Genomic DNA, 16,489 nt, shown 5'->3' on the forward strand with positions numbered 1-16,489 from the left:
AGTCTTTAATGCGTTACGCAATTTTGTGCGTACACATATGAGCGAAATTGCGTTAAACACGCTATTGCTAGTTCAACAACTGTATCATCTTGCGTAATCGACATGTTGCCGTCGAATCGATCAGTAAAACAGACTTGGTCGATTCTAACATCGATTCGTTTTAATTGCATCAATTACAATAATCGTGCAATTACAATAATAATCTTTAAACACTACATCATGATCGTTCAGACAATTGCTTGGACAATCGAATAATTGAATTATTACGATTGCTTTTTTTTCTGGCTACAAAATCAATAACCACGATAGTTACTAACAATAGCATTATAAATCATACAACGCGATCTATTTGACTTTGACGCGAGCAGAATCGATTGCATTCTTCGACGTGTAAGCTCTCGTTCTAATCTGCGTGACGACGATAACATTCTTTCATCGACAATCCCGCCGAAAGGTCAGGGGTTCCTCAGGACTTTGCCGATTAATGGTTCATTTCAGGTTACACCTGTGCGAAACTATTTTAATCATTCGCATCTAATACAGCGCAGTACAAGCTCGCCTGTTGACTGATTTTATAAATAAACTTCGGTAGGTGGATCGATCTCAATGTTGCTCATTTGCTGTTAATAAATATTATGCTTTTTTTATATCAGTGATGAGATTAATGCGGATTATTTAGTTTAATTTTAAATTTTCATTGAACTGTACGGCTCAAGTGGTCTGCGCAAATTATCGTCTTTTTATATATCAATAATATTAATTATATTTTCAAAGTTGCGTGGTCGCAAAATGTCAGAGTATCAGTGTAACGAATAGTCGCGGATCGATTTATCGAGCAAGCTTTATCAGATCGAATTCGTTATATCGTACACGAGTAATTTTACAATTGTTAGACCTCTGGCCATCCGACTCGATAACTTTGCAGACAATCGGACGACAAGATAGTTTCCTGCGCGAAATAAACAGACGTCTCAGTTCGACAGCTCGCAAATATTATCATGATGATAAAGTTGATATTAAACTTTCCGAGGGACAATTACGTACACGCTTCTCGGTCGTTCGAAGACGTACACGTCGGCTTCATTGTGCGTTTAAAGCGCGCCAACCTTCGTCCGTGGACAATCGATCCCGATGGCGAATAAAATACGACACGCTATACTAATACGCTACACTACATCCATCGCGAATGCGAGTATATATGCGATAGTCTCAAATGCAATGGTATCATATGCAATAACGATTAAATGTACGAACTCGCGGATGAGTAAATATATCCTGTCAGCCGCGAAGTGTCGAGTTCACTTCCCGAATTAGAGTTCTCGGGCACGAGTTGCCGTGTCGCGCTGCAGTTCGCCGATCGATTCCGCAATTTATGATGGGAGTTACCTCGCAAATTCTCGTCAAATAACACTCGCGCGCGCGCGCGCGCGCGCACAAGCATGGCGACGTCTCTCGCCAATTTACTAACGGGTATTAATAGCTACCAGCCCGTACATTCCCTTGAAGCTGCAAGTATAACGACATAGAGAAAACGAATTTCGTCAATCGTTCTGCCGCCGCTTTTCATTTCGATAAATACTAATATATTGATTATTATAATTGATTTACGCAATAAATCCGTAAATTAAATATTAATCGTAAAAAATATATTTCTATTCAAGAACAGGTATGGAGAGAGAGAAATTAACAAGAATGTCATACATTTCTCATTAATATTTATCGATTCTAATGTAAAATCTGAAATAATTTCAAAGCTTTAGATGCAAGCTGATACATATGTATTATAAGTTATAAATAAGAAAAGGTCATGTAAAGGAAGAGAAAAAAATTAGATATAAGAAAAAGTTAATTTACCATTCTTGTAGATATCTCTGGAACAGTATCTGTAAAACGAAAAATATCTATCGCGATGATAAACCTGAAGATATATCTATAAATATAATTAATAAACTTAAGTCCCTCCTATTCATTTACTACTATCTCATGTGACGTCAGAAGTGAGAAAACAGTTGATAAAAATTCTAGCAAATTATATTTGAATAAAAATATTTTTCCGTAAAACAATTGCAATCAGTAGAAAAGATTTATAAAATATTATCTTCTTGTTCTGCGGCAAAATTAAATCATATTTATTTCTATATATTATTAATTTTATTGTTTATTGTCATAACTATTGTCATAAATATAGCTCATTTGTTTTTGGTTATACGTACTTTATTTCCAGATATATGGTTATTTATTAATTAATGAAATAAAAGCAGAATTTTCGGTATGTTTCATAAGTCGATTGTAAGTATCGTTTCATTGAAACATATTTCTATTTTAATATATTTTATCAGAATTTTTCTCGTGCGTTTTCTCGCTTCTAACATAATAATCTGAGATAATAACGATAAGAGAAGACTTAAAAACATATTTTAATTAGAAAGAAAAAACAAATAGAATATAGAAATTCTGGTCACAAGAAACATCACTGGAGTTTATAAGATACAAACACGTTCATCAATGTCATCCTTGACAAAATTCGTTCACAACACGATTTTAGGATATCACCAATTATTGTCATTGCAGAGAATTGTCGAACATTTTCACGTATCTCGCACATTCTTAATACTTCCACGTATGAATACAAATGTATAGACTATAGATGAAGTGTGTCAATCAAGCACGAGCGATGAACAATTTCATGATATGTAAGAGGTAGATAAAGACAAGTCAATTTGGGCTTTAATCGCTTGGCTTAAATAGTATTAATCAATGACTACTGTTAGCATTGAGAATGTAGACTTACATCGATCGTTTTACTCAACCTACGCCAGTCGATTAACTGGAGGATTTATAATACAAGAACGTATATATAGTTGTACATATATATATATACGCGTTGTTCAATCAGTGTTCTGCTTGCTTCCGTCATCATGTATCGCGTCATGAAATCATAAACGTTAAGGCTGAATTCCACCAATGTAAGATTAACTTCAATCTCGGTTCAATTTATTCTTTGTCTCATCTTCTAATTCTAAAAATTAGAAAAAGATAAATAGTAAGTTAAACCAAGATTAAAGTTAACTCTCTGTTTATCTTTTTCTAATTCTTAGGCCTGGTTCCATTTCAAGAATGTTACAAGCAAGTAGTAACAGTAAGTTAAATCGAGATTAAAGTTAATCTTACATAAACCGACCCTTAGAATTAAGAAAAGATAAAGAGTAAATTTAACCGAGATTAAAGTTAATTTTACATTGGGGTGAAACCGGGTCTAAAAATGTCGCAATCGTGAATCTCAACCGTGAACGCAGAGTTCAGACATTAATCTTTTCCGTTCAGTCGCACTATCTACAATTCATATCGCATGCATAATTAATTACCATGTGCAAATTGCATACGTCAAACATTTTTATTTGCCTATGAATTTACAATTAATTCGCTTCTAATTGCAAAGATGATCGCGCAACTGTAATGACACCGGCGCAAAGTTTACTTTGCACGTTTATAAAGTATTTGCTAGATACGAAAAAGTCGCGACACCTCGTACATATAAATTGTTCATATTTACGCTACGTTTGATGTCGCAACATTGAAACGTGTTTGCCGTTGCGAGAAGGAGACACGCAATACCGATTTCATCGATAAGACACGCAACGTGCTGCGATTTCGCGTTAGTCATTGGTGATCGCCGAGTTTTTTTATTTAAATTTTTTTGTTTCCACATTTTTTCACGCATAATGCATATGTGAACTGGAATGAACAATCTTGACTTGGTTTTCTGAAGCATTGATTTTTTTGCATTCAAAGTGCATTCCATTTGATGCTCGCAATATTCTTGAAATCATTTATAAAGATAAATGCTTGTGAGCATGTGAGCGTCAAATGAAACTTCAGAAGATCGATTCAAAATCGTCCATTTCGTCTACAAAAGATCGCGCAGATTCGAAGAACTAGACAGATTCAACCTTAGAGAGAGCATCAATACATAGAGACACACTAATTATTTTTTTAATAATAAGAAAATTTTTAATGTTGACTACTCTTATATTACTTTTCAACTGGAGTAATATAATTGAGCAGCTAGCATTAACAAGTTTCGTACTGCACGAATTACAGCTCGACTTTCCATTTAGATCGTTCTATACTTCGCTTGGTCATCTTCACGTTATAATATAATTATAGAATAGTGTTGAAATAATTATGTTTCAAGCATCAACAAAAATATATAAATAAACTTCTGAGTATAAAATGTTACTATGTAATTGTTATAGTATATTATTCAGCAATAAAATCTGTCTTCGATATAGAAGGTTGTGAAGATATTGTATTCGAATTATGAAATATTTAACTATTACAATTTATGTTCATATTATGGCCGTATTTTGAGAAGAACGGGATATCTGTCAAGAGTCAACATATGATCTATGAGATAACAATACAAACTGAACAGAATATAAATACTTCTGAATATATTGTCAACGGTAAAAAAAAGTGCTGTCATGAAGGAGACAAATAGAATGTCATTCCCATAGCATTTTTCCTTTTGTTGTTATGTTCAAAGGTATTTATATTCATGAAAAGAACAATTTTATTGAAATATCTAAAAAAGTTAGATACAGATCTGAAACTAATTTTGTTAGATTATCAAAATAATTATGTAGGACACTTAACTGATCAACCAAAATTTTTACAATATTGCTTATTATACTTAAGATTTCTGCGTAATTATTTTGGTCTGATAAAATTATTTTCACATCAACATCTAGCTAAATGTTTAGATACTTCAGCAAAATCGTTCTTTCTGTATTTAGTTTTTTTTTAGTTTGTGTTATCTCACATTGAAGAGAGCTCTTCATTGCCTAATATTATAACAATTGTAACATTTTATTCAAAAGCTTTTTCCGTTTTATACCTATTTATATAATTCTGCATGTGATGCTGAAAACATAACTGTCTAAATTTCAGCACCATTTTATAATTATATTATACGTTATCAAGACAGCTGACTTTAATTAAAGTTCAAATATCTGTTATTTGTACACTGACAATCGTCATATAAATCATCATATATCATTCTTAAAGCACTTAGATCCAGTCCGATTTCATGCTTCTGTTTATTATTTTACAATTATACAATCTTCTTCTTTATAATAATAATTTTTATAATTTTTTTAACGTTATGAAAAATATATGTTATTTAATAATCATGATAATGCAACAAAAATACCATGGATTACCGATAATCCACGCGACGTGGTAGTCAAGCCACTTAAAATTGGTCGGCACACTGTTAAAATTTTTTATTGTTAATTTTTATCGTTATTGTTAAAAAAAAATTAGTGGCCCAGAGTAAAGTCTCCCTATAGACACACGTCTATGAACGTGTCCTGCTACTAAATATAACCATTGCTTTGCCGTGGCTATTTCCTACTCGAGATAAACGCGAGTTAAGAGGAGAAAAAAATAGCGTGCTTTTGGCTCTCACAGCATAAACTTCCAAAGAAGATGGATCACTTTCCACGATTTTCGCCGTGACATTATTTATCAGTTAGATTATCGAAGCGATTTTGAACACGTTCTTATGTCTACAAATTTTTTTTCCGACAGGTGCGAATTCGTAAAGGTTGAACAAGCGACTGCTTTGCTCAAACAAATCGTGATCGAAATTCAATATTGAACAACAGGAATTAAATTAATTTGAATTGACGTCGTTATCAATTATTTATAGCTCTGCATCATGAATAACTAAAAAAAAACATAAGTACAGTAACTGTGGAAAGTTTGCTTTTCTTTAATAGTTGATACAAAAAATTATTGCAGATGAAAAATTGAAAGTAACAAACTTTACAAATACAGATCTTACGGAATAATTATGGAATCACGTAATATTTGTTGAATATCGGAAGGAATTATTTTTAAAGTGATGATATTGCTGATGTTACATTAAAAAATTCTTTAAATTAGTTTTACAAATTTGAAAATCTTTTTACATATTTAAAATATGAATAAATCTTGGGATACTCTATTAACTTAAATAAGGAAAAAATTTTAAAAAATGAACAATATTAAGTGCAGATCGACTGATGAAATTAAAAACATATAAATAGAAAACGTTATGATTAATTAAGACATTCTTCGTGCCTAATAACACTTTTTGTAAATTTAATTTTTTCTTATAATAGATTTGTCTGCTAACAATTAAGCCTTTTAGCTTTTATGTTTTCTTGACATTTCTTTAAAAAGAATTATCTGTGTCTGAATACATACTGACAGGATATAAATAACTCATTAAATTGAATCATTATCGCAAACTGAAGATGACTCCAAAGAAAAGTTAAAACGTATTATATTAATTTAATTTTTTTACTTGTACATTTATATTTTTTACTGTGTACAACATACAGTTAGTTGGTTATAATTAAAAAAAATATTTTTTATTTAATATTTGCATCTATTCGCAAATCAATTATAGATCATATTTGCCGATTTCTTTCTTACTGTTTTAATATTGTGAGTCGCATAACGAACTTTTCAATTAGGACTTTTATATGTATATAAATAAATTATGTATATATTTTTATACATATGTAATTTTTTACTTTTTTTCTGTTTTTAAGTTTAAGGTTTATTCGCGTATATATTCTTTAAATAAAAAGGTTTTTAATTCCATAAAATTCGAAGGACTTTTAATACTTTCTAATTACAATATCATCGATAATTTCATCATGTCAGCATTTTAAAGGTCCATAACTTTCTCATCATAAATCCTTAAGACAATTTTATATTTAACAGATATATAACATATTTTATTTTTACATTTTCGTTGAACAAGAGTCGACTCTCAAATCGATCGAAGAATTTATAAAACTAAATCAATTAATGACACATTAAAAATCTGATAAAATCTAGATATATTACAAATTTGTCAGAATAAAATTCATCGTTCCGAAATGTATGTAGAGTTTTGTCGCATTAACATGCTCGCAGCGATGTTACGAATTCGTCACAGATGGTTGTGGGGTTAACTGTGTTAAACGTTTTGAAATCATGCGCAATCAAAATACCGTTGAAGACAATCCTTCAGCACGATCTGTTAAAAAGCACACGAGAAAACATGAATACAACGTTGATAGAAAAATTCTAAAGTTAGGCGAAAACGTTTGAAGCTGCCATTACTCGTGAAAAGGTTTCACAAAAGAGAATTATGAATACATACATACTTACAGAGTACTTACATACTTATACAGAGTGTCCTGTAATTTACTCGACAACATTCGTGGGCAGGTAGAGAATTAAACTGAGTCCTCTACCATTTTGCAATTTTCGCAATAATTAATAAGATATTGACTAAAAATTACCGAATATTGATCTTCAATAATTTTTTTCTCAAATATTATCAATTTTACAGAAAAGTTATAAGAGACAAAAATTGTTTATTTTCTTCTCGTAAAGTTCTGAGAATTTTTTCAGAAATTTTTTATACTTATTTTCTCATGTTGATAAAAATAAAAAAATACAGTACTAAAAAGATGATAAAAAAATCTTAGAGTTCTATTAGAAAAAAATAAATTTTTGTTTCTTGCAGTTTTTTTAAAATTAATAGTATTTCAGAAAAAAATGATTGAAGACCAATATTCAGCAAATTTAGTGAACAATGAATATTTTGTTAACTATTGTGAAAATTGCAAAATTGTAGAGAACTTTTCAACTCAGTTTAGTTCACTCTACCTGCCCACGAGCGTTGTTGAGTGAATTACAGGACATCCTGTATATATTAAATGTAATATTTTCAGAGAAAATTGGAAAGTAGTAATCTTGCAAGTATTCAAGGCTTTATTACACAAAATGTTCGATAAATATATTATATAATAACGAAATCAGGTATTGAAAATTGCAAGATTAATTTCTAGATAAACTGTCATGCATCGCAATATCAATTGTTTCTGTTATAAATAGACTGTTATAAAAATAAAATGTTAATTTTGAGATTTTTATCTGAAAAAGTTCACTATATATCTTTAAATTAAAATTAACATTTAAAAAAAAATCGAAAATAGATGTAAATACATGAACAAAAAGAATTAAAGGAAGAGTTGAACTTAAGAATAAATAGCGAAACTCTCTTTATTTTATTTAAAATAAATCTTAATAAACTTAATAAAATTAAATAAAATTTTAATTTACATTTTAATAACAAAATGTTTGACTAAAAAATCGATAGATGTAAATGTGACGTCTGCCTAGCTATTTAATAAAAAGGTTCTGGTTTTAATTGAAGAAATTAACGAGAATGTTTAGATGTAAATTGTTTGTGTTATTAATATTAAGTATATTAATATTAAGCGTTGATTAATGAACGCGAGAAATGAAGTATACTCAGAGTGGTACCAAAGCAACACCCAAAGAAAAGATTGCTTCGATTTAAAGAAATTTTCTTTGCTATACGAGTATGGCTCGTATGGTTAAAGAAAAAATTTCCTTGATTTGTGAAAAAATTTCTTTTTTCAAACATTATTTTTTTAAATTAAATAAAATTTATTTAATTTAAAGAAATTATGTTTAAATTTAAGAAATGACGCTCGAATTTCTTTAAATCAAATAAATTTTATTTGATTTTAAAAAATAATATTTAAATCAAAGAAATTTTTTCACAAATCAAGAAAATTTTTTCTTTAACTGTATAGCAAAGAAAATTTCTTTAAATCGAAGTAACTTTTTTCTGATAAAAGATAAAAATAATCTAAATATAAATAAGAAATAAAAAGTATGGTCGCTAAGTATACGATTATCTTTTCATATAAAGTAATAACTCGATTATTCGTGGCATGTACAGACAGCCAAAATACTGATTAAAATACTATACGACTATATTATTGCTGTTGGTACATGAATTTAGGGTAAATATTTGCAACGCATGGCGACAGTACAGACACGTCGGTTTGCTTATGAAATAGAAACGACGAACGTGCGGGCACGTCGCTATCGGGAATTTCGAAATTACGCGATCGTTAACTAGAGTTGCCATGGGAATAGCTCGATAAAGTTTTCAGTATTCCAATTAAATAATTTATTTAAATTTAATATTCACACACACGCACACACACACACACACACTCTCTCACGATAAGAATGATTAATTAATAATTATCTTAATGGACGAATAATAATGCCTACACGAACGTGTCAATTTGCACGGTTGCCTAGTTGGCCTCCCCCCCCCCCCATTCAATCAAATCTTAATGAATAAATTATATAATAATATAATTATATAATACTGATACTATAAATCAGTGATGTCTGTAAGTAAGCTCAATCTTTCTTAAATTAAGGGCCATTTTTAGATTTAGGACAAAATCTTACTACATAATGCCTATTTTGGTAGCGTATATATAAATATATATTAGGCTGCCAAGGAAAAAAAATTTTTTTTTCAGCCAACTCGAAAGCTTCCATTCCATGCCAAAGAACATCCCCAAATTTTTATCAAAAAATATTAAGATTTAGAGGTCGCTAGTGAATGATTTTTAAATCAAAATTTCGATTTTAGAAAATGTATTGTATTCTATAAGCCGGCGGGCTGCGCATCACTGCTATAAGTATTAAACTGAATAGTGATTATTTATTTCGAATGTTAAAAGCACTGCGTTCTTAAAAAAAAATTTAATAAATATTAAATGAGTTAGTGATTAATTACTTATTTTTAGTATTGAAAGCACTTCAGTGCCTTTAACCCTCAAAATAAGTAATCAACTAACTAATTTAATATTAATTAAATTTCTTTAAGAACAGTGCCGTTAAAAATGTATTTAAAAAATGTCCGAGTGCGTAGACCTCAGATAATTAACTTGGCAGGTGCGCTCACACCTGGCAAGTGAAAGATGTAGAATTTGACTTCCAGTCAATATCTCTCAACCGCGTCAATATCTCTTTCACTCACATGGTTTATCAATAGAAAAATGTTATGCTGTCGGCGCGCGTCGTTTGTAAAACGTAGAGGTTGGTAAGTGGAGCATCGAAAAACATATACGAGACTCTGCTTTGTGTCGCAGCCTTAAAAAGGTCAGACCTCGTTTACCGCTATTCTCGACAAAGGAAAACATGTACGTTGTCGAACGTATCATCTCGTCGTAAATAAAGTTTTAACAAAATTGAAGTTTCAATAAAGATGTTCTTGATTCATTCCTTCTTCGAACGCTTATGTCGCTCGATATTATGAACGCATCATATCGCTCGATGATAATGTAATTCGATAATGTAAAACAAAGTGGACTTTGGACGGTTCTACGATTCTATCTGCAGAATAGAACATAGCTCGAGCCATTTTTGACCAATGTCTCACGTCATCTGACACCGTGTCGCGTCGGTCGTAGCGAAAAGTCGCACTTTACTCACAGCGAATTCGGTTGCGCACTGGTGCATATTAAAGCCGTCGTACACTGATTAATCTGAGTGTAAAAGTGACATGCAAATATTTCGTTATAATCGTAAAATTACATATAATTAACCATGCAAATATTTCATTACAATTATAAAATTATGTATAATTAATTATAAAATGATAACGAATTATAAAATACATATTTAACTTAACAATACACTATTAGATATGAAAAGAACAATACATGGTAATCCAACCTTTAAGTTAAATAACATTTCGCAATTTTTAACTTCTTTTGTGAGTCAAAATGTAAATTAATCTATTTCTGTGGTTAATTTGAAAAGTAAACATCGTCTATCTATTTAGTAAATAATACACTAAATTTGAGTCAAATTTAATACACTTTCTTAAATTACGATTCAAGTTCAATGTTTTAGTGACATTAACATATTGAATAAAATCAGTGGCGCCCATTGAAATGATTAAAAATAATTCGAATTGAGTATAATATGACGAATATCACGAATTTAGTCTACGATAAAATGTATTGAGGATTTCACGATTTAACCTGTTTTTATATTGAACACATATCTTTTATATGTCAATTTGTGTACGACAACTGTAGTATGCACTGAATGCGTCCAATTGAATTCGCTATCAGAAGGAAGTGTGCGGCACGTGAGGAGGTAAGTTGTCTTATTGCGGAATTGAACGCGAATCGTTATCTGATGTCTACGCAACATTGTCTCGCAGAAATATCAAGAATTAATAATTGGCGCGCCATCTCGAAAACATCTACGTCTCAAGGCGATGCAAATCGAGAGACGCAGCATGGAAAAAAACATCAAGTTCGCATTGCTAACAACATTGCGAAAACAGACAATCCGAAAAACAGGAAGTCGATGATATTGACGTGTCTCTTGTTACACGTACAGTATTGAATATAGAGTAACCGCATATTCATTACCTCGGCTGAGAGTCGAAACTGGAGTAGGTATGCCACTTGTATCAATAGATAAATTTTAATCTCGGTTTAATTTACTTTTTATCTTTTTTTATTAGGTGTTGGAATTAATTCGTAGCGTTTTACAAGTGATGGGAAGTACTTTCATTAATGTATTTTTTAATGCTCATGTGAAATAAATAACATTCTTTCATTAAAAAACGCTACGAATTAATTCCAACACCTAATAGTTCTAAGAATAATGCCCGTTTCTATCAATGTAGCTTAACTTTAATTTTAGTTCAATTCATTTTTCATCTTTTTCCGTAAATTAAGAAAAAGATAAAGAGTAAATCAAGATTATCCAAGATAAAATAACAAAAAAATACATACTGTTCGCAAATAATAATTATTTGTTTCAAATATTTCAAAAGTTTATATATCTTCAAATCTTGTAAGCTCATCAAAATGATTAAAAATATATTCTGAGAGTCCTAAGTTTAATAGTACAATCAAGATTATTAAATTAAACCAAATTCTATTTGCTTATTGCATAAAATCATTTCTTCAAACAATTTCTAATATTAAAAAAAAAACAAATTGTTGTTTTAAATACACATTAATGAGTTTATTCTAAAATTTGTTATAAATATATTTTAAAATTATTATCAAGAAAATATTCTTTATTAAAGGTAACCGTTTAAAAGAAATTAAGTAATCGCTTTTCTTATTAAGAATATTTTTAGAATATTTTTTTCTGCGTACCATAAGGACATCATGACTTTATATAAGTGATAAATAAAATAATGTAAAAATATTAGGCCATAATATAAGAGGTCGAGTACGAATGTATAAGGCTATAATGAGTCAAATATTGATAGGAGATCGGAATTAATAGTTAAAGAGTAGTGGAACAATCGTAGGTGTACGGCTTATTGTTAGATGCGAGTCTAGAAATATGGAGAACGAAGGATTCCAGTTCGAGCGGCTCCATTTATTTCTCCGGTCTCTTTAGTAATAATCGATGATGTCCTTGTGACATCATTCAACCCGTTTTTTTCAGCTGAATTTGTTCGGTCGTCTTTCCTCTTTTTTTTCCATAATGGAGAAAAGAAGAGAAAAGATGAACGATGCAAAAAGTTCAACTACAAAAAATAAGACTATTACGATACCTATTATGATTTTTGTCTACAAGGCTGAATTTATTAGCTGAATTTCTTGCACGCTTCATTTTCTAAAATCTCTAAAGTGAAGAAAAAGAGGAAAGATTGTCCACTTCTTTGGGAAAAGAAAATAAAAAAAATGAACCGTGTAAAAAATACAGCTAAAAAGAATAGACAGCAGTCCGATTTTGTAATGAAAACACAAGATGAACGCGTTCGAAATGTCAGTCGCGAAAAAAATGGGGATCCATTTCGCGTATTCAAGATGCGATATTCGACTCGTCCGGATTACATCAGTTTCAATGGTTCGGCCGAAAGTTACTGCCAAAAGGTTGGTCGTTTCTGCCGTATTTCGCGACATTACGCGTCAACGCAGGCACTTACCTTGAGACGCTTGAGTTTGCCGTCCCTCGCAGCGTTGTACACCACGCTCTTAAAATCCATTTTCACATACTCCGACCCGGATCACGTCGCACCGCGACCACCCAGGCCGCCTCTTCGTTTGCGCGCGGAGTGTACACGTATTCCGTCGTCGACGTTTCAACCCCGGACAGATGACCGTTCGCGTAACGGCTGAGCGGCGCTTCCTCCGCTTCCCACCCAGCGGTAGCGCTGGGACAAGGGAAATGTTGATGAAATCGCGTTACCGCCGAATAGATTTAGCCTGCTGATGCTCGAAGCAGCCCGAAGAATGACAGGAAGACGCGCGCGCGCGGACAATCGCGTACGGAATTCACGTGCGAGAGAAGAAGAGAACCTCGACTCCTCCAGATGACTAATGTCTGAAGTAGTCTGGACTGTTCGGTTGCCCTCGTTCACCGTGTTTCCGTTTCCACGTCAGGTGGCGACACCAGCCCGATTCATACGGCGCGGCAGTTCGCAAACGACTAAACTCGCGGTGCAGTGCCTTTTTCCAGATCTGCCAGATTTCAGACGGAACAGCATACTTAAGGCGTATGATGGAAGTCTGGAGGAGACTTAGAAGGAAATAATCTCTTACCAGTGTAGTCTGTTTTTTTCCAAATTGTTCCCCCTAACCTCCACTATATACTTTAAATATGCTGCTCCGTCTGAAATCTGAACTGACTGCCGACCGCGCGAGATCAATCGCCAGCCAGTGCCAGCTGTGCGCTCTCTCTCTCTCTCTCTCTCTCTCTCTCTCTCTCTCTCTCTCTCTCTCTCTCTCTCTCTCTCTCTCCCTCCCTCTCTCTCTCTCTTCTGTTCACAATCGCGCGCTTCGTTCATATTCGGCGTCCTGACGTTGCGGAAACGCATGCGTCGCGACGCCGAGCGCAGACGCATTTTGACATCTTCGACGTCATCCGCTCCTTCCTTCTCTCATGCGATTTCTCGTGACTTTCATAACGGGGGAGAACTTCTCCTCTCTCGCGAGACATCGGCGACGGCGGTCCGGAAGGAAGCTGCAACGACGTCGACGATGTTGCGTCGCGACGCCGACAGAGCGCGACACCAGGCGATTTCGAAGCAGTTCACGCTCGATCAAGCGGAGAACTTCGAAAGTGAAAACTTCGCGGAATCTTCTTCATCTTAATTTTTGTCGGTTTAAGAGGATACGATACATTTAACGCTGCAAATGCTTTGTTGACCAATCAAAAGAATTTTACGAATTGACCAATCAAAGATCAATACTTCAAAAAGCATTTATATACAGTGTGAATTAGTATATAGATCGCATCTATAATAATACAATAATATTTAAAGTCCTAATAAAATTGTAACATGGAAGTAGCTGGTTTAAGTAGGAATGAAAATAATTATAATCGTTTAAATGGACTACGCTTAATGAGTATTCGCAAAAAATTAATCCTGAAAAAGGAGAAAGCATCGGAGATGAAAATTATAAAAAGATTTTCTGAGAATTACTTAAGCTGACTAGTGTTATACAAATTTAAATTTTTCCAATTCGAAGAATCAATTTACAATTGTAAGAAAAAAATTAAGTAAAATAGTAAATTAAATATGTTCAATTTTGTGATTGATTATTAGTGATTAATTAACAATGATAACATGAAAAAGAAGAACGATTTTATTTAAAATATCTAAAAATTTAGACACAGATTTAAAAATAATTTTGTTGGTCCATCAAAATTTTATTACTCAAACTGGTTATTAGAATATCACAATTTTTTGCAGCATTTCTCATCATATTTGATTTTCCCACATAATTATTTTAGTGATACAACCAAATTATTTTTAGATATGTATCTATAACCAAATTTTTAGATATTTTAATAAAATCGTTTTTTCCATAAATTTAAAACAAAAAATAAGTACAATAGTCCGTACCAGTAGTCGACTACCTTCTCCTCAATTTTAAAAATTTCAACTCTAATTTGCCTCCTCTCTATATAAATCCTGACTACATTAATTCTAACATTAACCTTAACAGAAAAATAAAGATGTCTTATGTAGCGAGTATTGTATCAATGTTGGTATTGTATCAATGGCATTAATTCGAATAATATCCATTTCTACCAAAGTAGATTAATTCTTAGAAAGTCTATTTTTTAAATCTTATAACTTTTTTTTCTTGAATAAGATTTGGTATAATTTATTGTATTTTTTGATTTAAAGTATAACATGTATTTTTTAATAAAAATGAAAATTTTTAAATTTTTCTACATTGTATTTGAAAATAATACAAAGAGTTTTAAAACATGGATAAAAAAATTATTTCAATAAGGAAGATTTTTTGTTTCCAATAAATAATTAAAATTAAATTTAAAAAATTTATTTAAATTATAAATTGCATTGCTAAATATAAATATTGACTTTATTGAACTGTTTCATTATATGTATATAAATTTCCAATTCCAGTCACTTTTTGCAGAATATATATCTGATATATATCTTTAAATTTAAATTATATTATAGTAGAAATGGACATGAATAAATTGAAATTTGAGTTAATGTATAATAAAAAGCAAAATAGCCTGCAACTAAAATTTTCGACGTACATCTTTATTTCTCTTAATAGAAAAAACTAAAAAAGATAACCTCTTCGTATAAATCAACCTATCTTCCGAATATCCTGGCTAAAGTCCGAAGTATCAGCTTTTAGAAAAGCACGTGCTATATAAATCTTCTGTACACGTTATATTAAATTTTTTTTTACGTAATGGCGAACTGCTTAAACTTTCATTCGTCGTCGATAAACTTGCGACGCCTTAAAATAAAATACGCTCCCCTGAGAACATGACGTAAAAAGGAACAACTTCATCCTATCCGTCGCGCCAGTGCATTGTTTTCTCATAAGAGCCGTCCTTAAAATTTTATCCACGATATCGAGACTTTATTCGATATCTCAATGGGATCGAAATTTATGAATGTATCTTCGCTTACCGCAACAAAACCTTTAAAGAGTCGATCGATTCGGGCAGACACAATTCTTTTATTCCTATTCTCTTTCGCTTCGAAACAATTTTGTGAAACGCGAATATCGGACGAAATCGCGAAAAACGTATTTCGAGTCGGACGAGAGGGTTAAACCGGCCGGATGTTCCGCGTGCTGTCGAGATAAGACAGACTGTATTAGCCTCCTCTTATCTTCCACGGAGCTCGACAGTCAACTTTTTTGTCGGAGCGACGATTATCCGGAGACGCCTTTACGTGTTTCACATAGAGTGGCTAGAGATTTTTACGATGGATCATTCCGTCGGTTATGCTTCGACCGAGGAAGTTTCATGTAAACGAATCCCTGTTCTGACGAGTCAATTTTAATTTAACGCGTTATTAAACTTATATATCTTACCGTGCATGCCGCAGTATATTCGTAATTCTCATTAGCATAAGCATACACTGATAAAATATATATATAAAATACGATTACTATTTCGACTGTCATGTCGCTCGCATATTATTTACAACGAACGGAAAATTCCACTCATTTGTGGTTTTTATTTATCCAATTAAGAATGATTTTATTAAGATGATTCTTTAGTAAAGTGCCACCTGAAAAAATTTGGGTTGCCTCACCTGGGTCCACTCAAAATTACAAAT

General features: G+C 32.0%; 1 protein-coding gene across 4 annotated transcripts in view; it reads right to left on the reverse strand.

Annotated features, from left to right (window-relative positions):
* Positions 1 to 16,489, reverse strand: part of LOC105148461 (protein fem-1 homolog CG6966) — a 45,174-nt gene that overhangs the window by 25,402 nt on the left and 3,283 nt on the right. Inside the window, exons 1-2 of one of the 4 annotated variants that reach the window (XM_087411447.1) lie at positions 2,496 to 2,763; positions 1,855 to 1,930 (exon numbers count right to left, since the gene is read on the reverse strand). The exons of 1 other annotated variant lie outside the window; for it this stretch is intronic. In XM_087411447.1, the coding sequence (XP_087267573.1) occupies positions 1,855 to 1,930; positions 2,496 to 2,605 (186 nt within the window). In that variant the 5' untranslated portion in view covers positions 2,606 to 2,763. Of the gene's footprint in view, positions 1 to 1,854; positions 1,931 to 2,495; positions 2,764 to 2,791; positions 2,839 to 12,853; positions 13,813 to 16,489 lie in introns of those variants that run through there. 2 more of the 4 variants (XM_011060206.2, XM_087411448.1) reach the window with 2 other exon arrangements.

This window comes from Acromyrmex echinatior, chromosome 11 (assembly GCF_024713525.1).
Source record: "Acromyrmex echinatior isolate Ae372 chromosome 11, ASM2471352v2, whole genome shotgun sequence".
Classification (NCBI taxonomy): domain Eukaryota; kingdom Metazoa; phylum Arthropoda; class Insecta; order Hymenoptera; family Formicidae; genus Acromyrmex; species Acromyrmex echinatior.